At 35.9% G+C, this 26,334-nt stretch overlaps 1 protein-coding gene across 2 annotated transcripts in view; it reads right to left on the minus strand.

Annotated features, from left to right (window-relative positions):
- LOC143663673 (transmembrane protease serine 11A-like) overlaps positions 1-26,334 on the minus strand; it is a 42,887-nt gene that overhangs the window by 6,179 nt on the left and 10,374 nt on the right. For both annotated transcript variants that reach the window (XM_077137152.1, XM_077137151.1), the window contains exons 3-8: positions 24,395-24,513; positions 14,292-14,359; positions 13,030-13,190; positions 10,247-10,418; positions 5,585-5,844; positions 1,806-1,948 (exon numbers count right to left, since the gene is read on the minus strand). In XM_077137152.1, the coding sequence (XP_076993267.1) occupies positions 1,806-1,948; positions 5,585-5,844; positions 10,247-10,418; positions 13,030-13,190; positions 14,292-14,359; positions 24,395-24,513 (923 nt within the window). The remainder of the gene's footprint in view (positions 1-1,805; positions 1,949-5,584; positions 5,845-10,246; positions 10,419-13,029; positions 13,191-14,291; positions 14,360-24,394; positions 24,514-26,334) is intronic.

Below are 26,334 nucleotides of genomic sequence, written 5' to 3' on the forward strand. Positions count from 1 at the left end.
CATATCTCCAGTGACTGGCACAGTGTCAGGTCAATGGGAGGGGGGGCACTTATACATATTTTTGTGTGTGAGTGAAAATAAATGAAGAGACTTAGAATGAGCAGACTAATGACCAGGAACACGTCTGGACTCATTTTGCAATTCTTCATGTTCTAAACTACCTGAGTTTAAGTTATGAGTCCTCTGACAAATGCTGCCAAAGGACCCACCTATGGTTTCCTGAAATGATTTCAAATGTATCAAATTAGTGTGTGTGTGATGCTTACTTGGTGGATATAAACAGAAATCTTTCTTTTCTGAAACTCTGGATTGAACTAGTTGGGGATTCAAAAATCTGTATGAAGTTGTTGAACACTTTCACTTCTGGGTTTTATATAAGCAGTTCTGATCCTTTAGTCATTTGTGTTTGAGTCTAGCCTAGTTAGACCTCTGCTTGAAAAAATTAAGAGCTTTCTCTGTCCTCTCTCCTTCCAAAGCAGGCTCTGGGGTCAATTCTGTATATAGGGAATTTGTTGGGTCCTAGATCCTTATTCAGTGCATTTGAGGAAGTCAAGCTGGTACTGGTTTTCTTTGATTCCAATCAAAGAAAGGACTCCAGTTACAATCACTGCATTCTTGTCTTAGGCTCGTGTGCCTGAGGCACTTCCTTGATAATTTCCCCTCTTTTTAAGACTAGAGCTTTGTCTTAGTACTCATCTGCACAGTCAAGGAGCTCTTACCTTTATTCCCTAATCCAGTGTGAAACCTCTATGACTGCCAGTCCTTCTGGAAGCTTACCACAAATCACTCTGGTTGCCTGGATTCCCATAGGCTATTTGGCTCCTGGACTCCTGTTGCCACCTTCCACTTATCTGTCACGGCATTAATCTCTTCCAGGAAGTCCCTGAATTCTAGCTGTCTCCTTCACCATTCTTGGCAACCAAAACTTTATAGATACCAGATCCTCCTGATTTTGCCAGACCTATGTGCTGTAATTCTTTTTTTGCTCCTTTTTAAATAGAGGTTGCCTGTGTGTGTGATTTGTGGGATTCTGGAGAGGTCTGTCACCTGATATCAATACCATTTCTATCATTTCATTATAAAGAGGCACCTCCTTGGAGAGTTCAAGAATATCATGTTACAAAGCAAGTGACTCCAGGGAGCACTCTTTATACCTTTGTCAGGAAAGATAGATGAGGATGTCAGGTAAAGCACTGGGATATTCACAGTATGGCATAATCTACCTTCGCGCTGTTAATTGCTTCTCTTGCCTCCTATGTTCCTGATGCTTGAGGCACAACAGATTACATGCGGCTCCCTCAAATATGAATGGTAATTTCCTACCTACATAAGTTTAGCTATGCTTTCCTTTTCTATCATATTCTTTCCTTATTCTCTAACTGGGTAAACATTATTTATCCTTCAGATCTCTTTCTGATAATTGTTCCAAAAATTGTTCCCTTCAGGGAAGAAATCTTTGCCTTCCATTTATTACCAATAACATTGCATCACATTTCATTGCATATGATTATTTCCTTACTAGAATGTGAACCCTTTGAAGAAAAGAACTCTGCCCGATTAACCTTTGGATTTCTGGTGATGATATTTTAGTTTTGTTGGCTAAATGGTTTGGTGGCATCAAAGGTAATCTTTGCTTATTTCACTTTACTTAATAAGATATTAAAAATAATGTTGGAAAATTTGCATTTAGAACTCTTCTGAGTTGACATGATATCTGTAGTCTGTACTAATATAAAGACTATAGAATATTTCTTGGGGCCAGATAAAATATGAATTAGTAATATCAAATAATCTCTCCAACCTACCCTGCAGGCATCATAAATTCCTTCCAAATATCCAGCACAGAACATTCCAAATTTTATATCACTGCCATACACATGTGGTTGTTTGCATACATCATTACTTATGATTTTCAATCTGGCTTCTCGAAGATCATTTTGCGATTCCCCTTAAGGAAAAATAAAGAAATTTTAGCATTTACAAAAAGCATTTTTAGCTAGAGTAAAATGAGTATACATTTCTCCATACTAAAAGTGTCAATACAGAATGATGTTAATATAAGTCGTTTTTAGAGAAGAAAATTCCTGGTTAAATCTGGTACATTTAAATGATAATGATATAATGACATTTTTGTAAATACCTCTACAATCAAAAAGACCATTTGCTCTCTTTTCTGGAAAATCTTTTTACCTTTATGTTAAACATCTTTGTTTTGTTTAGGGAGGCATTTCATTTTTTAATGAAGTGTGTATTAATGGATTCTAGATTGTTCCCACAAACAATTCATGCCTAGATAGTTTTCTTCCTTGGCTTGCTGAAATAGCTATAATTCCAGAGGCATTAATTTGATCCTTTACATTATGAAGAACTTTGACATACAAAACACCATTTATAGGTAATGACTTCTTTTCTATATATTACAGGTTTTGTAATAGATTGTAAGCTAGCTCTCGAGTCAGGGAAGCCAACAATATGACAGACAGACTGCTGCCATAACGAAGAAGAGCATTCACAATTCAGGGATCCTTTATATCAAACCTATTAGTCAAAAAACTGACAGTAGGAGGCAGAATTCTAGCATGGTCACCAAGAGTCCTGACCAAGTAGAGATGGGATCTATAAATATGACGACTATCACTCCCATGATGAGATTATGTTACGTGACAAAGGTAAGAGGAGTTTTCAGATGTTATTAAAGTGCCTAGTCAATTTGATTTTGAGCTAATCAAAAGGGAGAATATCCAATGTGGGTCTGACCTAGTCAGATTAAGACCTTTAATAGTGTTTAGGCTTCCCTGAGTTCAAAGACACTCCCACTAGGATTGAAGAAAGATTGCCATGGGATTTACAGCTGTGAGAACTAAATTCTTAAAGAAAAAGCTTGAGAGAGGACCCTGAAATACTGATGAAATGACAACCGCAGCCATTGCCTTTGAGAATCGGAGCAGAGGAGCCAGCTAAGCTGTATCCCAACTCCTGACCCACAGAATCTGTGAAATAATAACTAGGTACAATATTAACCTGCTAAATGAGTGGTGATCTGCTTCACAGCAACAGAAAATGAATACCGGTACCAATTTCTTTAGAATATTGTACCATTTCAGGATTCATTTCTGGAGAGGTGTTTGCTGAATCTTTTAAAAAATGCTCAGAAAATATGTGTGAAACTAAAAATGTTCTAACTAAAAATGACTTTGAATACAATTGGTATAATTTTTTGTTTATTTCACCTACTACATTATCAGTTTTTTAAAAACTCATTGTCCAGCGCTGGGAAGGATAATTTACAAATTATAAGTGACTGTAAATTCATCAACTTTTTAGAAAACAAGTTGGCAAATGTATTAAAATTTTTTTAAGTGTATCCCACATATTGTGTACATCCTTCAACTACTTCTCAACTACTGTGGAACTGCTTACTGGCATTTCTTACAAAACACTGATTCTTTTTTCCAAAGACCCAACTTCTTATTTCAATAATTTCCCTCTTTTCAACTTCATTGATTTTTGCTCTTATACTTATTATTTTTATCATTTATTATATTTATTATTCTGTGTACTTTGGGTTCATTTTGCTCTTCTTTTCCTAGTTTCTTGAGGTAAGAAGATAGATTAGTGACATGAGACCTTTCTTTTCTAATGTAAGCATTTCATGCTACAATCTTTCCTCTCAGTCCTTTAACTGCATCCCAAGTATACGAATATGTTGGTTTTCATTTTCAATCAGTTATATGTATTTTTATATTTAAGTCAATTTTTTTCTTTGAGACTTCCTCTTAAAGAATAATCCTCGTAGATTATTTAGAAGTTTATTGTTTGAGTTCCATATGTTTAAACATTTTCCTGCTGTCTTTCTGTTATTGATGCTCTAGATTGATTCCATTATGGTTAGAGAACATACTTTGTATGATTTCAGTTCTTTTAAATTTGTTGAGTTTTTTTTTTTAAGATCTGTGATATGGTCTATCTTGGTGAAAGTATCCATGGATGCTTGAGAAAAATATATTCTGTTATTGCTGGGTGGAATGGTTTATAAATGCCAGTTAGATTCTGTTGCTGTACACAAAGTATTAGGGCAGACATATTTCTGTGCCAACTTGAAACTCCTAGAAGCAAATTACTTTTCACACCATGTCAAAGGGAATTTGACATGCCCCTTCCATGATCATGAAGCAGAGAATGTCAACACTATCTTAAACAGAAAACCCTTCAGAAAGTGCAGACACAAAGCAGTCTGTCTTGTAGCTCCAGACTCAGCCACCGCTGGGATTAATAAAGTATAGAGCAAGACCACCTGGGAATCTGGAGAAATTCCAGAGACCACAAAGTCTACGCCAAGCCTCATTAATGAAAAGATATTATTCCTAGTTCCTTAGTGAAGACCGAGCATTAAAGGTTTAATCTTTATAGTTTGTTGTATATAAATAAATTATATAGAGTTCTGTGTTTGGATTGTGTCATTCTCAGAAAGCCCCTTTTCTCAAGCCCATGGTTAGAGAAACCCTCTAGCTATTGTTACATATAACTATACCAGGACCAGATGGATTTTATCTATCAAAAACAAGGTAATATAGACTCCAGAGGGTTCAAAACATTTCTGACTGGGCACGCCTCAAAGCATTCAAAAACGAAATTATTTTTATTTCATAGTAGACTAAGTTAGTATATGGAGTTAACTTAATTAAGAGAGGGTTATATAAGCATTGTGACCAGAGACTATTTCCTCACAGTATTCTCATTTGCAGTCATCTTTAAATAAGCCTCTTTAGTTCTGGAACAGATTTGGCTGCAACTGGGAATAGTAGCTGAGCAAAACTAGAATTTGTGAGGGGATTGAGTGGAGAATTTTACTGAAAATGAATGATGGAACAAAAGAAGAGGAAGAGGAGGAGGAGAGGAAAGAATAGTCACAGAAGAAAGGAGTGAAAGTGAAGGAGGGTCTCAGGGTGAAAGTGGTCCTGAGGATTACCACATACCTGAGGTACACCTGGAATTACATACACAGCATCACACGGGGATAGGCTTACAGCTGCTGAAAGAACATTTACTTCTCCCTAGTCCACGCCCCTGCCTCCCCTGGCATATGCTTAGGAGTGAGTATTGGAGCTGGCTGGTCCATCTGGGTCCCCCTGAACAAAAATGCAGCCAATCAGAGCTCTTTACTCTGGCAGAAACAGGAACATGCTTTTCCCTCTGCGTTTATTAGTTAAGGATAATGTAAACTCACAGCTGCTGTTGGCTGCTTTTACCACTTTGTGGAGCTAGACTACTTCAAAATGAAGCCAACGTAGGGGAAAACAGAGCTGTGAAAGGAAAAGACCGGAATTTCACAGCCTTAGATGAACTCCTGCACCTAGTTGTGTCTCAAACCAGACTCACCTCTACACTTCCAAATTATAGGGACCAAATTTGTCTTCCTTTCTTCTTCTTTTTTAGCTTTAGTTAATTTGAGTTGAGTTTCTGTGGCTTGCAAAATAAAAGCCCTGGCTGTGTGAAAATGGCAGGCAGGATAATATTGATGCAGATGAACTTATACTGCCCTAAATAGGCCTTGATGCACTGTGATCTTTTCTGAGATACCCACCACCGTAGAAAAGTGCTCCAAATCCTGTGATATAGACAGTTGAATTTGGTCGGAAGGATGTAGAGGTCTTTGGCAAACAAATCCAGCGTACGTCATCAGTAAAGGGAACTCTGGGAGAGAATTGTACAACAGCAATGTCGTACTCTCTTGCTGGGGAGCGATACCTCTCATGGACAATGATTCTTCTGACATTTCTTTTCATTAAGGGAGGGTTGATTTTTGTTCCAAAGCTAACAGTCCATTGTTGTGGATTTGCACTACTGAAAAAGGATGACAATTAACAGATTATATTAACTGCATTACATTAATTATATTTAGGCTAATAAAAGAGAAAATGCCATGCTGAGAATACTTGGTTGCAATTATAGTTGTCTTTGACCATTTAAATATAATCTATTGCTACTGTTTTGAAAGATGAAATATATACAAACAATGTCTTAGAGCTGCAATCCAATACAGAATTATTGAATTTTAGAACTGGAAGGTACATAAACTGTCACTAATTTATGCTTTCAACAAATATTTGTTGAATGCCTATGTGCTGGGCATTATTAAAGTACTAGAGATAAAGTGGTGAATGAGATAGATAAGGTTCCCACTCATGGAGTATATCAGAGTATAGTGAAGGAGAAAGATCAACCAAATTAACAAATGATAAATAAATTCAAACATTAATAAGGGTTATGAATAAAAGAAAACAAGATGATGGAGTAGAATGACTAAGGGATAGTTAGGGAAAGCTCCTCTGAAGATATGAGATCAGTTGTGAGAGGATTGGCAAGACAAATTTCCAGGAAAACTAACCAAGGCCTTAGATGTGCTGCAATTGAGGACATGATGGAAAGAGTGATGGGGATGAAGTTGGAGAGGTAGACAGGGCCAGATTTTATACTGCATTATGAGTCATAATAAACTACTTAGTTTTTATTCTAACTGATATGAAAATCTACTGGATGATTTTTAAGCTAGGGAGTGATATGGTCTCATTTATATTTTTAGAATATCATTTTGACTCTTTCTAGAGAATAGGTTGTTGGAGGGCAAGAGCTGATATTGTAGAGGCTGTTGAGAAGACAATTGCACTAGTCCTGTGAGAAGTGATCAAGTGTGGTCACTTCTAGCTTGTGGGCTTGAGCAACTTATGGAAGCACATGTAAGGATTAAAATACTCATCTAGTAACATAGGCTTAGTTTTATTCTTATGGGATAAAAAAGCCATGGCGGGTTTAACTATCTGCCTAGTATTACACATCTGCCTGGTACTCTCTGTTCTTCTCTTTGTAGGAAACTGTCTCCCACAAAATTCTATTAATGGCAAGATTAAAGTTCCTTAACTAATGCATCATCCAACAGGATTAGCAAAAAAGCAGCTTCTTCTCATACAAGTGGTAGTTTCTCAACTAAATTTTTTTTCTTCATAAGTAGCTTTATTCCTATAAAGAAGACTTTAAATATAACAATGACATTTAAATCCAATTTAACAGCTTTTAATTATACTTGTATTTCTTATTATTTCTATTTTCAAAGCAATTTAAAGTTTTGTTTCCTTATATGACTTTGATGTGCAAAAAAGATGAGAAAAACTAAATAAATATTGTTTTGTGACCACAATTGTTCATATAGCATAAACATATTGACATTCTGGTTTATATATCATCTCTTGTTTTATTGGTGCACAGTTGTTCCTTCAGCTTAATGCCTAGATGAGCTCACAGTCAATCAAATTTGGGGGACTTGGAAATATACAGACCAGATGTTGAATCATGTTCACTTATCTGAAAATGATCATTCTAGAGCTTTCAGTAGAACTAGCAATAACAACCTGATACTTTTTATTACAGCTTGTTTATTATATTTGTAGATGGGAAAATCTGGAAGAGATACCTGACATGAAAGATTCTAAGTCAAGATTAAGAATAAACGTTCTAAACTTTTAAAATTGGTCCATATCAACAAAAAGAAATTTAATGGCGATAAACATAGAATAGTCATTTAGATCCCAAAACAAAGTGGAAGCCATTCCTATAAAAAAGATCTGGAAATTTTGTTGTTGGTTAGCTTAAGAAGAACCAAATGCACTTAGAGTAGTGAGTCTTGGCTGGTAGAGGAAGGTGGTAGTATATCCCCAGGGCATTGTCACTCAAAGTATGATCCACAGACCAGCGGCAGTCACATCACCAGTGAGTTTGTTAGAAATGCTAGAATCTCAAGCTTGATCTCAGAGCTACTGGAATCAAGAACTGGATTTTAACAATATCCCCAGGTTATTCATTTGCACATAAAGTTAGAGAAACATCTTCCATAGAATAAAATATTTTAACCCAAGAAAGCTCTGATGGAGATGATAGTTGCATTCATATAACTGAAGTAAAACAATCCTATATTGAGTTTTACTAAAGTTTTAACTCAATATTAAGCCACAATAATGAAATTTCAAACAATCTCAGGGTAGGCTAGATCACAAAAGTTAAGTAGTCTTCTCATTGATCCTATGCTTGTTTTCAACTCCATTCTCTCCTAACTATATGACCTCGGGTGAGTTACTTTTTTTTTTTTTTTTACCTGTCTTATTAATAAGAGCTTACCAAGCTGGGTGGCTAGGTGGAAATAAGAATTATATAAAACAAATTTTAAGCACATAACCAAATGTATCGACTGGAGCTCAATAAGTAATGACAGTTGTTAATAAAAGAACACTGTCAAGTAGTTGTTGCCTATGCTTAAACCCTTCTGCAAATGGGGTCTTTTTATTTTTTTGCCTTAGAGTCCCTTTCTTCATCCAGAAGTTCTACTGTCTTTGAGCAGCTCAGACTGGGCAGGCTATTCCTAGGATTTAGTGTGAAACTGAATTCCAAATTATCTTCCATGAGAAAGTACTTCAGTTATATGAATGCAACTATCATCTCCGTCAGAGCTTTCTTCGGTTAAAATATTTTATTCTATGGACGATGTTTCTCTAACTTTATGTGCAAATGAATAACCTGGGGATATTGTTAAAATCCAGTTCTTGATTCCAGTAGCTCTAAGATCGAGCTTGAGATTCTAGCATTTCTAACAAACTCACTGGTGATGTGACTGCCGCTGGTCTGTGGATCATAATTTGAGTGACAATGCCCTAGGGATATACTACCACTTTTCTCTACCAGCCAAGACTCACTACTCTAAGTGCATTTCATTTTGTCAAGCTGCTATTAAGTATGTCGACCAGGAGAGAATGTATTATCTTGGGTAGGATATACCCAACACAGAGTCCAATACCTCATTTATTCTGCATCTCTTTTAACACAATCTAAATCACAATGTAGCTCTTAGTGCACCTGACTCACAGTGAGCTCATTTTCAACAAAAAGTTCTAAGTAATTTTCCCATATTAAAAGTACATTTTCCCTTTCTGTCCAAAATGCTTAAATTTTTGACCCAAGTTAGTGACTTACATTTATTTTTGTTATCATTATTTTAAAATATTAACGTTTGGGAGTTTTGTACAGAGTACTAGCATTGAGTAGGTCTTCATCAAATATTTTGAGAATGAATAGATGCAGGCAAAGGAGAAGTTGCTGGGGTCATACTGGCATAAGGAAGACATAATTGGTTTTCCAGCCCTGGAAAGTTTTATGGAGAAGCATGAGTATATAGGACTAACTTTGGGTAGTTTTTAAATATATATATCAGCATAGGAGGAATTTCAAAATAAGAAATGGAAAGTTGTTCAGGAGAACTGAGATTGATGGATCTAGGAAGGTCTTCTGTAGATGTAAGTTATAAAAGAAAGGGAGTACTATCGAGGGTCCTGGTGAAACACTTTGATGATGCAATTTTAGGGAATGTACCTGGATGTAATAAACAAGGTAAGGCACATAGAAGGTGTGCTGGGCAGTCATGTTCATCCTACATAAAGGGAGCATGATGGAGGTAGTGATGGGAATGAGATTTAGATAGGAGTTTTTTCCCCCATAATTTTATGAAGTAATTAAATTGGCTGTTATAACAGCAGAGACTGAAACAGGAGTATGGTCAAGCAGAATTTGGGGAATTTGTTGAGGGGTAGAGTTGAATTTGTCTTACTGAGGAGATGATGTATATTAAGATTCGAATCATTTTCGGTTATATTCTGTTAACTTGTAGGTGTGACCAAGTTTTGAAAATAAAAGTGTGCCCTTTTTTCTAATAACATCAACATAAATTTGACTTCAGCAGTTCCATCATCACAGTTACCAATTTCCCACATCTTTTGAAGATTTCAGTTTCATTTTGCAATAAGTTTGCATATTATTTATGATAAGCGTCAGATTGTCTTAGGTGTTTGGCAGTAACAAACACAGTTTTAAGTGGAGAGGATTGTTTACGATGATGCTAATTTTCTGTTGTGAGTACATATTTTGAATTAGGGTGACTTGTGTTTCCTTCCACAATTTCTTTATTCCAAACTCTGCGGACTGGTCAAGGGAGACTAGGATCTTGGTATGCTAGGGTAATGACTACTACCCCTTCTACTCCACCCCAACCAAACCCTTCAATTAAGTATACTAAATTTATCATTGTTTTAGAAAAGAACCTGAAAAAAATTGTCTTATTTTACCCCAGCAATATTTGGGACATTGATTATTATTCAGAACACAGTAGAACTAGTGGGGTCTGACTTAAGTAAGATCAGTTGCTTACCTCTTAAAGCAGTGTGCTGCAGTGACGAGCCACATGCTACTAATCAAGGTAGCCCCACACTGATGAATGCCATCACGCTGAAGTGAAGCTTGCCAGGGCCAGGCAGACTTGGCCGCAATGTCTCCAGACATTATTCTGTTGACTATCAATGGAACAACTCGTTTACCACAACCTGGAAGAAATGAGGATATTGAGTTAGAAGAAATGCCTCCCTGAACTTTATTTGATGCAGAGAACCTAAGAGAGTACTACAGTACAGTAATATTTGTATCTATATAAACATGTGCTATATCAATATGCATTCTCCATATCTCCTGATGTTGATTTTGTGCTCACTCTCTCCTTTTACAGATGTAACTACGTGGTCACTTACTGAAGCTATGTTAAGCTACAAAGTGTGGGTATGGCATCATGTGTCAAACCAGTCCTGAGGAATTGCAGTGGCATTATCTAAATGTCTTCCAAGTTCTGACTAAGATTGTTTCTGCATTTTAGGCAATCCAGCCATGCTACATTAACATGAAGTCCTCACCAGAAGAGCAACTCCCCCAGTCCTGACAAGTAATTGACCATTTGTTGGGCACCTATGCCCACTCATAAAAATAGATGAGTGGGCATAGGTGCAGATATCATGACCAGTCTCTCACTTTTCAGGGTGGAGGGGTGCATATTTCCACATAAACTTCACATTCATTATTGTAGGCAATAAACATGTACTCTGTTATGTGCTTCGGGTCAGAGATGATTATGCTATTTAGTGTTCTTTCTAAGAATTTATTTGTTTATATTTAGGGCATGGTGCTAATAAGGAAAATGTTGTTAGCTCTTATTCTTGTCCCAGTGAATTATGTATCTAAACAAAATTTATTTTACTAGTATTGATAATACTCCAAGGATGGCCAACCATTTTAGAAATTTTCATCCCTCTGCCATTACCCCAGTTTAGAAACCCATTTTTCTCACATCTGGATGATTGCAACACCTTCCCAATTAATTTCTATGCCTCCGGTGTTGGCCATTTCCTATCCATTCTTCGCAGTACAACCAGAGTTATCTTTTTCAAATATGTAAACCCTTCAGTGATACCTCATGGACTCCAAATGAAGTCAAAAGGTTTTAGCATGGTTCTGGCAAACATTGCCAGTGCAATATTATAGATAAGAAAAGGGAGGCAGAGGCGTGGGCCAATTACTTGGGTGATCCTGCAATGGAGTTAGAATTAGTCACATGACTCTCAAATCGGGTTCCCCATCAGCACATCCTGCCCTCTAATCTAGCAAAATCTTTAAAATAAGCTGAAGTTTATAAACTGAGTCTGTAAGGAACACAGAGTCCAGCCGCTTATGACTCTTTCATGCCTCATTTCTGTTTCAGATAGCTCAAGCTTTAAAATTAACTGGCTATTAGAAGGTACAAAGAATGCATCAGGTAACTTATCAGAATGGCCCCTATTTCACAACCTCAATTAATTTGCTCTCACTCCAAAGAAGAAGGTGGATTAAACTTTTGACAGGTTCTTCCCCCTTGGGTTGGGAGAAGTCGCCAGCTTTATTCCCTGAATAGCTGACTCTGTCACATCAGCAAACTCTTGCCCATCCCATTCCCTCTGATTTTCACTTCCTGATCAAGTTTCCTCTTGAAAAGCTGGTCAGACCCTTACAAGGCAGGATATCCTGTTTCACATCTGATATGAATCACTGACTCTGATTTTCTTCTGAGAACTCTCTTAAATTAGGTGTGTATGGGAATTTGTAGGGGAAATTCTGCATTTGTCCGTTGGAGGTGGATGCTTATGGGGAGGCAGCTTAGTATACAAGTGTAAACAAGTTTCCTTCTGGCAGGACTCCATGGAGCCATTAATAAGAGTGATGGATTTCAAAGCAATAAACATCACAGATTGAACACAGAATTTTAAAAATGCAATTGACCACTGAACGCTTTTTTCATGGAGCCTCTCAAGAAATTAGTGCTCCTGGAACACATTTGGGAAATTAATATTAAAGTAGCTTTGGAAGAGGGTCCAGGTTAATCTTAGCTCTTCTTACTTGCTAGATCCTTTAACTTCATAATTATAGCTTTATAATTATAATTATAATATAAAGGGGAATTTGCCTACTTTGTTGGGATATAGAAAATAAATGAGATATTTCATGTAAATTAAAGGACATAGAGAAGGGGCTTGAAGTGATAATGATGATGAAGAAAAAAATGTGGAACAACATATAAATGGTTCCAATGTGTACATGCATGTGTGCACACTTGCTAGTTTAGTGACTTTCAAACATTAATCATAGGATGCCTTTAGTGGCTCCAAAATTTTTATATCACCCAAATGTCCATAGGAAAAAAATTAATAAAAATTTTGTAACATCACTGTATATAGAAATTACTAATATTTTTTTAGAAAGTGACAAAGGAGTTTGTGTTTGAGGAAGGTCCCACCCAGAGATGCAATTGTTGCTAAACCCTTGGTGTTTTCACCTGTTTAGTCACAAAGACAGTGACTGGGTCAGATTAACCCCTTGTTGGTGATAAAGGTTTGCCTTTACTTTGGAACACCATTAATTTACTTCAGGAAAAAAATCACTTGGCTAACCTCAGAAATACTTTTATCACAGAATAAAAGAAAGCCTTGAAATACCAGTTTATTAATTTGCAATTTTTTCAAGCTGAATTTCCATTTTAGCTATTTTTGGAATGGAAATAATAGCAAGTAAATTTAAGATTGGATATAAAATTGATATAAAATGAACTTCACACCACATAGGAAGACACCTACTTACCCTCAGGTTGAACTGAAAGTATGTTTGTTGGCAGGGCTCTTGTGTTTCTTACCCTCTGATGTAAAATGCTATGGATTCTTTTCTCTCTTCCTGCTCTTTGATCAGTAGAGGGAAACTTGAACACCATAATGACATCTGTTTTCACACCATCTTCCTCTGAACTATGAAGCCCAAGGGAAAGGTACATATTTAAAAATTACAACTGGTTCCATCCTACTGTACACTGAACATACCTGAATCTTAATCTGAATTGTGTCCTCATTGCTGAGAGCATTAAGGACTAATCTCACCTCAACCCTCTTTTGCATTTAACCCTCTGACCCAAGGTCAATTCCTTATGTGTTCCCTCTTCCAGTTTTCATTATGTTTTGAGTACATTTTCTCCATTAATTTGAAGGCTTGTTATTGCAGTTGGGTGGACACAGATATCAAAATATCATTATTGAAATCATATTCTGAACATTTGAAGCACCTTTAACAGTTTATTAGGCCAATCACACACCTATCAAAATCCTTCCTGAGGTCATTAGTTATTCAGTAAAGGTGTAAAAAAACATGAAGTAAGTCTTCCAACAAGGCATTAGCTTCTTGGTGAGAAAACTGACTATTATTTCCTCCAAATAAATCCAAGTCTGAATGTATCATTTTTCTTTAGGAGGATGAGTCATGTAGGCTCATGGGTTTGTACCTATGACATATGTATTCTGCTATGTGATTTTCAAAATAATGCAATTGAAAGTCTGAGTGATTTCTGCAATTTATACCAGCTTTCCTTCTCCATAACCAAAAGAAAAATTATTATTTCCAGTTGGGGTATTCCTGCTAATGGGGCCTCATCATAACTAAATTTTTTTTACCTGATTTGGTAGTAAATTTTGCCTTCTTAATATTTCTGAAATAACATAACTATCCAAAGAATCCAACTAGGTGCAGGTGGGTGACATAACAGCTGGGTTTTCCTGAGACTGTTTTAGTAGGTTCCAAGCCTTAAAAGCAGCTGATGCGGATTAGAATCTTGGTTCTGACATTTGGGAAAATTGACACTTGGGAAATTGAATCACTTACCCTGCTGCCAAGTCTTAGCTTTTTTACTTACAGAGTGGTGGTCGGCACTGTATCTGGAGATTTTTAGAGATAATATATATGAGAAACCTAAACCAAGAGTCTAGCCCAGGGAATCATACAACATATGAGAGTTCCCTATCTCCTTTGCCCTTTGTCTCTCCAAGTTTGTGACTCAAATTTTGTCCAAACATACGTACGTCAATGTGACCACTGTGTTCTTGATATAATGTTTTCTCAGGGCTGAATCTATAAATATCTCATCCACCTGTAGTTGCAAAACAGAAACTTTGCATTAATAAAATGTATAATAATAATACACCTTTGATTAAATTTTAAGGAAATAGAAAAATTCAGTATGAAATATCATTATTAAATAATACATATTTATATTATGTATTAATATATATTGTTTAAATAATATCATTATTTAAACAAATGTTTCTCGATCCTCACAGTGCAACAGACTCACTTGCAGAATTTTTTTTTTTTTTTTTGCATGGGCAGGCACTAGGAAATTCACTTGCAGAAATTTTAAAAAATTACAGATGCTGAGGCATTTCCCAAGAGTTTGGTTTCAATTGGTCTGGAGAGAATTTAGATATACATATTTTAAAACATTTCCCTAGATGTTTCTAATGTGCTGGAGTAAATATCTGGAGTAGAAGTTGCCTTCTTAACACTCTAAAAAAAAAAGAGAAGCATAAAGGTATAGAACAGAGATGGGACAAAAGAGAGGGAAATCTAAGGGGTTGTGGAGAAAACCTTGGCTCAGTAGCTACACAGCCTCTAGAGGAAACTTATCTGCTGCTCATGAACTGGATGACCTTGAAAAAATTACTGAACTGATTTGAGGCTCGGTTTCCTAACCTGTAAAACAGAGATTGATTTGCTACTCAAAGGGTTTAAAAAAGAAGACAAAGATAAAATGTCGGGTATATATTGATAGTTGTTCTCTATTTCCCATCCTGGCCTTCTGCACCTCAGCTTTCTCTTCAGGTCTTTGGCAGTAAAGCAGGAAGGAAGCATTAGGGATTTAGGGAAGAGCCAAAGATTTTTAAAGTGTCCTTTTTGATTGTGGGCTCTAGGGTGAACCAGGGACAAAGAAAGAGTAAGATAGTCTTACAGGATTAGGTCAAACTCAGATTACTCAGTATATGTCACCAAGGAAGAAAAGCTTCTGTTTCTGGTCCACATGCCCACAGTGTTCATTGCCTACCACAGCGTTCTGATACTGAGACTTATCCCAGCTAGCCTTTGGCCGCCATTACCCCTAGTGACAATGGGTGGCAACGGTGTCAGCTGAATGCAGGTGACCCATTCCACATTTAACTGTAGATGAGCCAAATGTGCAAAATCATTTCCTAAATTGTGCAGGGAGTGGCAGGGAAGCTGATTCTTAGTATGGAAAGTAAACATACATAAAATGAGAATAATAAAGGAGATGGTTGTTTCAGGGAATGAGGAACAAGTTATGAGTTGCTCAGCATTATCAGGCATTCCTACTTATTAATTAGGAAACAAAGTATTCATTAGTTAATTTAAACCTTAAGATAACTCCATGAAATAGGACTAAGCTTAGTTCCTGCTTAGTAGAAGAGGAAACTAAGATGCAGGGACATTATGTAAATTTCTTGATATCACACAAATAATTACATGGGACTTGAACCCAGATCTTCTATTGCTACGGTCCATCTCTCTGAACTCAACCACACATACATAGCCTTCCTGCTGAATATGATGTCAGTTTTACTTCAATTTATTTCATAGAACACATAGAAATAACTTATAAAAGAAATAGTTGATTGACTTAAGGGGGAAGTATAGAATTTGTGACGTTTTATGTAGTTTTGTAATAGTTGTAAACTTAAGAGCAGAGACAGCATTTAGATAATAGAGAATTTACTAGAATTCTAAATATGCCTTTATTGAACTTAAATAAGAAAAGCCTGATTAGGCTAAGGGGATGTGGGTTTTATATGCTAGAAAAAAAACTATTTGGGAAGACATACTTTGCAAAAGTGGCATTGTTCTAATTATTTATTTCCTTGTCCCCTATAGCCAATACTATTACTTATTATTTAGGGGAAATTCAAAAGAATTTTTTAAAGGAAGAAAACTAAATAGTAGTTGTGTATTGAAAGAAGTTCCTTTTATAATTTTATTCTGAATAGTTCCACCCACAATTAATGCCTTGGCAGTTTCTAACTTGTTGGTGACGGTCTTGGATTAAGTCTTTGACTCTTTGGATGACATTATTCATCTGGCAATATGCCTATAAGAATATCTAAGCACAGCATCACTTAAATCTTTGAGTGGTGAGGGTGACTGGGAAGTAGGAGCTGAAAGAATAATGTAAAAAGAATCTGGGTGGCAGCTATTCCATGAATAAAGAAGTTTCTTATTTATGACTCAAATTCCATGATCCTGCCGCTAGAAAGCCTTATTTAGGAGGTCTGGGGTAAAAGCCAGGAGTATGCATTTATACCATCTTCATGTGATCCTAATTCTAAGAAACCCTGGGACACAGGAACTAACAGAAGAGTTCCTACAGTAATGGAATTTACGACAGGAGGAAAATCAGAGAAAACATGAACATAAACTTTATCGCTGAATGGTGTTTATGTATAAACTAGCTTTCTAGAGGCTATGAAGTCATTGTTTTCCCTGGCAGATCAAGGTTACTTAAGAAACATTCTCTCTGAAAACAGTTTGTCATTCCAAATTCCCAACAATTTGAAAAGATTCTTCTATTAGCTATGTGCCATGTCGTTAAAAATTCATAATTATTCACATTCCTTAATGGAATTAGTGATTTGTAAATCTATTCTACCTTCCACATTGGGGCATCTGGAAAGTTTTGTAGTTGGAGATGGTCTCACAACAGTGAACATAAGACTCCCTTTCAAGGTAGTACTTCTTTCTGTTTGATGATTTTGAAATGCTGACGGTTGCACTGAGATTAATTTCTAAGAGGCCAATTGAAGGTTAGTTGGGTGTTTAATGAAAGAGTTAGGGAGAGGCTGGCAATTCAAACAAACAGACGCACCCAACCATCCAGCTTTCATCCCCAGACTAACTCTATTTATACAAGTCACCCACCTTTCACTGTCAGAAGCTTCCCAATCAGCTCTCCTCACCTAGGACAGGGGTATATTCACAGTAGGGGGTGGGAGGAGTTAAAGACTGAGAGTACAAACCTCAGATACACATGCCACTGAAGATTGTCAAATGGAATATAACAGCCGTGTGTTCCAGCACAGCACCGCATGAGCTTCTGAGAACTATAGGTACTGCAAAAATGCCATGCAGAAAACTCCAGACCTTATTGCTTTCTCATAGTAAGAGTGGAACACAAAGGATGGTATAAGAGATTATTTTTAAAAGGACACCATTGGCCTTAAGAAGGCCTAATTGCTTCAAGGGCTGTAGTCAAGTTAGACATAACAAATAGAGCACAACTGCATTTGATCCCCTTGGCAGTTAGACATTTAAGGTCCATGCCATCTGACGCTAAATTAAACTGTTCACAAGATGAGTACCTTTCAGGGTTGACAATACTTTCTTCAGGCGCGGCTCTCTTTTCTACATACTTGTCCTTTTCAGGCTTGGTTTGTCAAGCCCTTCCCTATTCTGCTCTTCTGAATCACACCTATCCTTCAAGGCCCGTCTCAGATGCTACCTTCTTTGTAGCATCTTCCTTGATTCTCAGAGTTATCTCTTTTCCTTCTGTCTTAAGTTTTTCTTATTCATCTTATACTTTTGACCCCTTCATATAGTTATTTACACAAATATATTATCGCCTATGTTAAACTACAAACCTTTAGGTTTAGAGATGGTGATTCATCTTTTCATATGCTACAAAATCTGGCATGGTGCTTTACATATACGTGTCTGTTGAATGAGTGAATAAATGAGTGAATGAAAACAAGAATGTTTTTATCAGAAAGCCTGGCATTACTAGGAAACCTTGCCAATAAGAGTTTTTTGATGTGTTTTACATCAAGGTAGTATCTTGCTCTTACAGAAAAGAAGACAACTGCACTTGAGTCTTCGAAGGGATTTTTTTTCTCTTTGCCAAAGTTTTCAAGTGGTTTGATTCCTTGTAGGGAAAACCACTCTGTGGTAAGACTACAGCAGTCAAAATAGTGGGGTAGTACTGCTTTCTGCCAACTGTGCATCAAGCACTGCTCTAACATTTGAATTCATTCGCTTTTCCCATCAACTCTCCAAGATGACTACTATTAACATCTCCATTATACAGATGAGGAAGGACTTGGCCCTAGGTGACCTAGAAATGAGCAGCAGAGCCCAGACACAAACCAGAGTCACCTCATTCCAGAGTCTGTGAATGTCCTGGCAACGCCGACCACAGGGTGAGTACAGAGAGCTCCTACCCCCCTACAAGGCAGCCTGCTTTCATTGCCGCCCAGTAATAAGGGCCATAAGTTTGCTAATGCTCATTGCAATCCTCTAAAATTGTTATTGCATCTATACTTTGGATTTTTGGTGAAACCTAAGACTCAAGTCAGTGAGGAATCATTGTTCCAAACCTAAGTAGAGTATGGCCAACCTGAATACTGAGTGGTGCTCGCAGGATTTTGAGGTTTGTTGACTATATGGGGATCAGGTCACTTCGTTTGTCACAACATCATCTTTGTAATGCCTGCAGCTTTGAGCCACTGCCATGTCTATTGGAGAAGGCAGTTGGATGCAGTATCCTACGATGTCTGAGGGGGTGTGGGTGGAGTGCTGTGGAAGTGTGACTTTCTGAATATCCTAAACTAAAAGATAATAAATCCCCTACTGAATTGGTTGTGATGTTATGTGATGCTATTAAAGTCATTTCTTTGATTTCACTGGCTCTTCCTCAATGTTTTCTTGTAGAATGTCTGAGGGAATCAGTCAGATATCTGTAACTAACTAACCCCATATAGCAAGTAATGATATATTGGAAAACCTTATCCCAAATTGGTTTATATTCCTGGGATTAAAGGCAAAGTAAATTCATATAATTAAAATTTTTGCAATTCAGGATTACAAAGGATAAAGTATTAACTACAAAGACCTAAAAGTCTGAATTATCTTTTTATAAAACTAGAGAAGTTGTGGGTTTACTGAATAATTATGCATAAAATACAAGATTCCCATATATCCCTCTATTAACACCTTGCATTGATGTGGTACATTTGTTACAATCATTGAATGCACGTTTTTTTAATGTGCTATTAACTATAGTCCATGGTTCCACTTAGGGTTCAATGTGTAGTGCAATTCCATGGACTTTTTATATTCAACCTAACATTTCTCTTTTTAACCACATTCAGAAATATATTTCAGTGCTGTTAACAACCCTGAATTACCAAAGCATTTCCATCATTCCACATAGAGACTATATTTTAAACTTTGGTTCCCAAATTACCTTTCTAAAAGTAGAAAACATCTAATTTGGACATGTCTAAAGTTGTAATAAAGGTATGTAAAGCCAGAATGCCCAAAGCAGAAGATGATTAATTAGAAGATTAATGTCCTTCCCAGATTTGCTGTTCTCTAATGTGATTATTGTGTGAGAGAGAGACAGAGAAAGAGGGAGTAGGTAGAGAGAATCATCATTTTTATTAGCCTCTTCTATAGTGCCTGATGGTGTCATATTTGCTGAATGAGTGAATGAATGAATGATAATCTAAATAGATAATCTGGCGGAGTGGCAGAGTGAAGAATGTGCAATAGTTACAATCTTATCAGGAGGCTTAGAGATTGCTCATACTGCTTCCTTTCTCAAAAACAAAAACAAAACCAAAAAATTTTCCTCAAAAAACTGACCCATCCATATCTCCCCTCCAACCACGGATGGTTTAAGCTAGACATACATACATCTGTTAACCTTTCTTTTTGTATTATAGTTGCTTCTCCTGTTGCTTTTCTTATCAAAAATTGGTACAGGGAATTGAGGAAACTAAGCGGTGGATATCTTTATCCAGACAGCAAAACTGATGTATTGGTTAAGAAAAAGTTGGTTAGCACCCTCAACTTGCTGGATTTATAATCTTTATGGATTTAAAATTAAAAAGGTGAAGAATTGATGTAAATTTTAATATTTTTCTCCACCTTGAATTTCCAATCTTAGCTGAGTCCCTTTCTGAAAAGTTGGACAATTAAGTGGAAAGAGTACTTGTTTGGAATATCTATATGGATTCAACTCTCCCCTCCATCTTTATCAGCTCTAGAAACTTAAATTCAGAAGCTTAATTTTTGTATCTGGAAAGTGGGCATAGCAACACTTCTCTTGCAGTATTGTATTGGGGATTAGAAATGAAATATACAATAGCTAGCTTTTTCTTTCAGGATTCAAACTAAATACATTGAAGGTCACACTAACAATACACACCCTGCTGTTTGAGGCATGCCTAATCTTTAATTACAGAATGAACTTAGACCTGAGATCTCAAAGAAGAGTCAGTCATATGCTATATCCAACTTTCCTAACCTCTGCACATGAAGTTTATTCATAATCTTGGTTTATTTTATTCTCAAAACTTCCATATCCACTCTCTTCTTTCTAAGCGTAAACCCATAGACCTACTCCAAGCATTAGGAAACTTTTCCTTCTTTTACTTCCTTAACTCCAAATTTAGGTGAACTTTAATGCCTTTGCTAAGTTCATCTCTTGACCCAATTGGATTTTTTATTTTTTTAAAGTAAAGGAACTCAGTAGAAATGCAGATTGGAGCTAAACCTTACACTTCTGTCTTCTAATTTGAGAGTGTTCCTAAACTACATTTATCACTTTTTGTTTCCCATTTCTTCGTATCTACAACTCTAGACACTTGGTCTCAAGGATATTTTGAGGATCATTTTGAGTCCTATTCTGGTGTTCCTGGGTACAAAGAAGATAAAATTCTAAATTGCCCTGGGGACAGGGGCAATATTTTTTCTGAGACCATCCTGTGAAAACTCTCAACATTTTAAGTGTTAATAAATTACTATGTTTAATTAAAAGGGCATAGTGTACCAGAAACAAATACCTGTCTCCTGGGTATTTTGTGGAATATTGGATGGGGTGTAAAACCTCAGGAATTATCAAAACATAATGTTTTTGAATGATAAACATCAAGAGGAACACAGAAGGTAATTCTTAATGTGGAATCTCAAATCAGAATGCTTGCTTCCAAGTCCCAACTGTACAGGCTGAATGCCCTAGAGAAAATTTATCTCTTTATCTTGATTTATCATCTGTAAAGTTGAGTTAGTACTTGCCTCATAAGGGTGTTGTTGAGGATTAACAAAATTAATACATGCAAGATGCTTAGCTTGGTGCTTAGCATTCAATACATATTAGCTATTATTATTGTTATAGTTTAACAACAGCTTAAACTGTATTAAACTAAAATGAACTAAAATAGTTATAAACCAAACTAAAATAGGCTGAACTGTAAATTAGTTTATAACTTTCACATTCATAATGACTCCATACTTTTAAAATATTTTTTTGATACTTCTGAAATACTTTTCTCTAAATGAAGCGCCCTCTCCGTCAGTGACCTTACCCAAATATAAAATTTGAATAATAATAAAAGTGACCTATCTATTTGGGGGAATCATGAATTACTGGTGTCTGGTTTCTGGAGTCTACTCTGAAGGATGATACCAGAGTTGAGATAGTCTGTGCCACTATCTCAGGAAACTAGGAACTGGGATGGGTTTTAGTTGTACCTGAGAATGCACTCATTTTACTTTTACATCTCCGTTTGCATTCAAATCAGTAAATCCTAAATTATGAAGAAGAACAGGACCTACAACATGTTCTTTTTGGCTGTCTAATTAGTGCCCATACAGGACAGGGAGAAGAATCCTGTTTTATTCATTGGGATTTTGCCAACAATAAATAGGAGTGGCTAAGGATGAGGCATGAACCCTTCCTGTAATTCTTCTAAAGCTAACTTGGGTGGGGGAGTAGGTGAGAAAGAGGAGCAAGTCTCATTTAAACAGGGTTAAAATAATACAAATCTTTTCCTGACCATGGGAAACCTTGTTGATTTTCTTTGCTTATTGTCTACATACAATGGACAATTTAGTCCTAAATTGCATCAGGTCACGCTGTTCATTTTCGATCTTTCCAAAGACATTAGGAGAAGCCTGAGGATATAGAACTTGTTTCCTCTTCTGCCAGAACCAAGCTCCTAGAAATGCAATGGGTTCAAAAACCATGCCATATATTGGGAAAAGGTCAGGTTGTATAGTTGGTTATATTGGGAAAACTGGCTTAGTATATGGAGAACAACAACAAAAAAAAGAATCCCTACCTAACATCACATTCAAAGGTGGACTCCTTTGAAATAGAAAAAAATTGTTAGAATATTATTGTCTTAGGACCAGGGAAGGATGTCTTTTAAAAACTTCAAGAACATAAACCATTAGACAAAGGAAACTAATGAATTTCATCACTTCAAATCAAAATATGATTACTTTGAAAATCCAGCATTATAGATTTCTATTTCATGAAGGACAGCATGGTTACAATTAATAGAAGACAAGATAAGTTCAATGTCTAGAACCAAAACTGCTAATTCTAGAATACATAAGGAACTCCTGCAAAGCAATAAGAATAAAGCAAAACAAAACAACTCCAACAGAAAATTGGGTAAAGAATATATACAGAATATATACAGGCAGTTAATAGAAAATAAAACCGAAAAGGGTAACAATTAATATAATAATGTGCATCGTCATTAGTAATTTAAAAAATGTAAATTAAATAACAAATATAATACCACCTTATGTCCATCAAGCTGGCCAAAATTAGAAAACAAACAATATCCAGTTTTGGTAAAACGGTATGAGACAAATAGTGATTTGCAACACATTACCACTTAAATGATTTAAAAGTACATTCATGCAAAATAAAACATATTTTTGCAAGAACAAATGCAATCAATAGAATACATATGAACCACATTAGGTTGGTTACCTGCTGGGAAGAGGGGAATGGAAGTGAGTAAAGGGAATAAAGGAGAATAAATAAATTATCACAACAAGAGAAGGAATTTGCATGTGTCAATGATGGTAAAGTGCCATTGCCTAACTCAGCCTTTGTGCACAAAGATTACTCAATCCCAGAAATAACCAAAACATAAAAGTCCACTTCCCAAACACAGCTTTTCCTGTTTAGATGTACTGTTGCATTTTCCTTACTATCTTTAAAAGTCCTGCCACATTGCTGACCATTTACTTCAGCAACCTTAAAACAACATCAGCTATAAAACATTAAGAAAATAGATTTTGAACTTCCTGAATAATTATAACAATTTTAATTGTTCAAACAATTTTTATATCTTTTTAACTAAGGCAGATTTTTTTTTTAACATTGAGGAGGGTAATCTAGAGATAATTAGGATTAGAGGAGGAACTGGGATTCATATTCAAGCTCCAGATTTGTCCTTAAGAATTGACTGCAGGGCAGGCCATGGTGACTCAGCAGGCAGAGTTCTCACCTGCCATGCCTGAGACCTGGGTTGGATTCCTGGTGCCTGCCCATGCAGAAAAAAAAAAAAAAAAAGGTGGGGGAGAAGAATTCACTGCAAATTTTATTTTCTAAGACACCGTTAATATAAAAGAGTGAAAGAATGTAGATCAATCTGTAAACATTGATAACTTATGGGAGGTGAATGAGACTGCAAAATAGAAAACAATGTGCATGACACTGTTAATTGAAAATGTAATTATAAGCATAATCTGTGGCATTACTGTAAATATGTTGAAGTTGACAAGGAACAGATGATGCCATGAAAAATGGAAATGGATTTGAGAAAGCTATCATTAGTATTACTTGTAAGATACAATGAAGATTTGTGGTCATCCTTTCTTTTATCATACGTTTAAGAAATACTTGAAATCTTAAAATTTGACCTTACAGTGAAAGCGTATGGTCTTACAATAATTTCTGGTATAGTTACGCTTTCCCATTTGAGTGACATTTTGGTGTATTAAGGGAAGCAAAGGGCTAAGATACCTTGGACTTAGTTCTCACAACTTTAAATGAGGTGGCTGAGTTAGAGTGGTTCATGAAAATCACCTATTTGTTAAAAATGAAGATTTCCTTCCTACAGTCTCTTCTCCCCACATACCTAACCCATCCCACACTGATTCTGCAGGTCTAGGGTTGTGTGTAGGAGTCTGCAAGAACTCCAGATGATTCTGACACAAGTGGTATGAAAGATCATGTTTTGAGAAATATTGAAATAAATGATCCAAAAAATGCTTCCATATGCATTGTTCTATGATAAAATAATTTTACCCTACTTACCAAATTCTCATTCATCTCCTGCAACTCTTTAAATTGGTATGTGCTAATTTGTCCAGAATTGCTCTTGACCTGTAGATCTGAAAATCTGAAGGTGCCATGATAATACTCCATTTTGTGGTCTGTTGTGGGGAGGAAAAGTTGGAAATTATGTGGTTTGGATATAGATTTCAGGATCTAAGCCTTAATTATAATGGGGCTAATTATGAAGTCTTGAGATTCTTTGTATTTAAGGTTTTATTTTCAAATGGAAACAATGGTTAACACTCTTTGTTAGTAATAATTACTAGCGTTTATTGAGTGCCTGCCACGACCCAGGAACTACTGAGCATTTTCCATGTATTGACTCATACATGGATCATACAGGGATCATACAAGGATGCATAGATCCTCATATTAGCTCTCTAAAGTTGGCAATGTCTCCATTTTACAGATGAGGAAAGTGAGGCACAGAGGTCTCAAGTTGCTGTTTTATGTTTTACAAGTAGTAAGTGGCCTATCCAAGTTTTAAATCTGGGTAGTCTGGTTCAAGAGCCTGAACCCTCAATTACTAATTGCCCTTTGCCCTTTGGTGATATGTACACTACAGTATGCTCTACTGGGTGTAGACACAAATGAAGGTCTTAGCAAATTTTGATTTTTAATGAAAAAGCCATGTGTGCTAAGATATGAAGAGGAAGGCTGAGAACAAATCTATCTAATGTTAGAGGCAAAAACAGTGGGTAACAGGGTTAGGTTAATAAGATCTCTGCTTGGCAATCAAAAGGTAAGAAAACAGAGCGGTAAGACTGGTGAGGAATTTGGCAAATTTAAGAGTAAGTCCAGGGAAGGCAGGGAAGCTATGAAGGATTAATATTAATCTCAGGATGGTGTATCTCATAAACCAGACATCTCTGGAGCTTGCACTTTTACTTAGTCCCTCTAACTAGTCATCTGTGTAATCCATACTGTTATCAAAACTTTCACACATAATAAAAGAATTTTCTTTCTACCTTTTTTATTAGAAAAGGTGTAGATTTACGGAAAATCATGGATAAAATATAGAGTTCCCATTTAAAATTTAATAAAAAAAAATATATAGTTCCCAAATACCGCTCACCCATTATAAACACCTCATATTAGCATAGTACATTTGTTACGGCTAATGAAAGAGCATTATTATAATTGTACCATTAACTATAGTCCATGATTTACATTAGGGATAACTGTTTCTGTTGTACAGTCTAATTTTTAAAAAAATTTTTTATTCTAGTAACAAATATACAAACTAAAATTTTCCCATAAAGGACTTTTGTATCAAATAGAACTGAGAATCATTTTTTATTGGCATATAGTAAACATATGGGATTTTCATTTTAAATGTAGGACTATGTTCTTAAGCCTTTTAAGTTTCCTGAAAGTACTCATTCTCTCATCAGATCTGTGGAGTATGATAGCAGATGAGACCATTCAATTTAGCACCCTGAGCTAGTCATTTTTATCATGCACATTCACAATAAAGTTGCAGTGTGGAAATTTGTGAAGAATTTTAAATGCTTTGCACTCTGTGCAGAGGAGATGCAATATAAAAAGAGAAAAATTCCCAAATATATTATTCATGTGATTATAAATATTGATATTATAAATATCTCTAAATACATCGATAAAATGTAGTATCTAAATATTGTTTTGGAAAGAGTAAATTTTCTTTAAAGATAAGTAATAATATTTCATACTTAGAGCTTACCCCTCATTTTGAAATGTGTTATTTCATTAGACAAGTATTTTTCTCTTGCTATTGAAATGTTGGTGCATGAAAAATGATGGCCATCAGTAAAAGAGCCAATCTTAATTACATATTTTTCCTTGAATATATAAAGAATGATTACAATTTTTGCTTTTCATTATTAGCAAATTTTAGACATATGCTATTCTTGTGTGAATGCTTATTATACTAGAATTCA

Source organism: Tamandua tetradactyla, chromosome 19 (assembly GCF_023851605.1).
Source record: "Tamandua tetradactyla isolate mTamTet1 chromosome 19, mTamTet1.pri, whole genome shotgun sequence".
Lineage (NCBI taxonomy): Eukaryota > Metazoa > Chordata > Mammalia > Pilosa > Myrmecophagidae > Tamandua > Tamandua tetradactyla.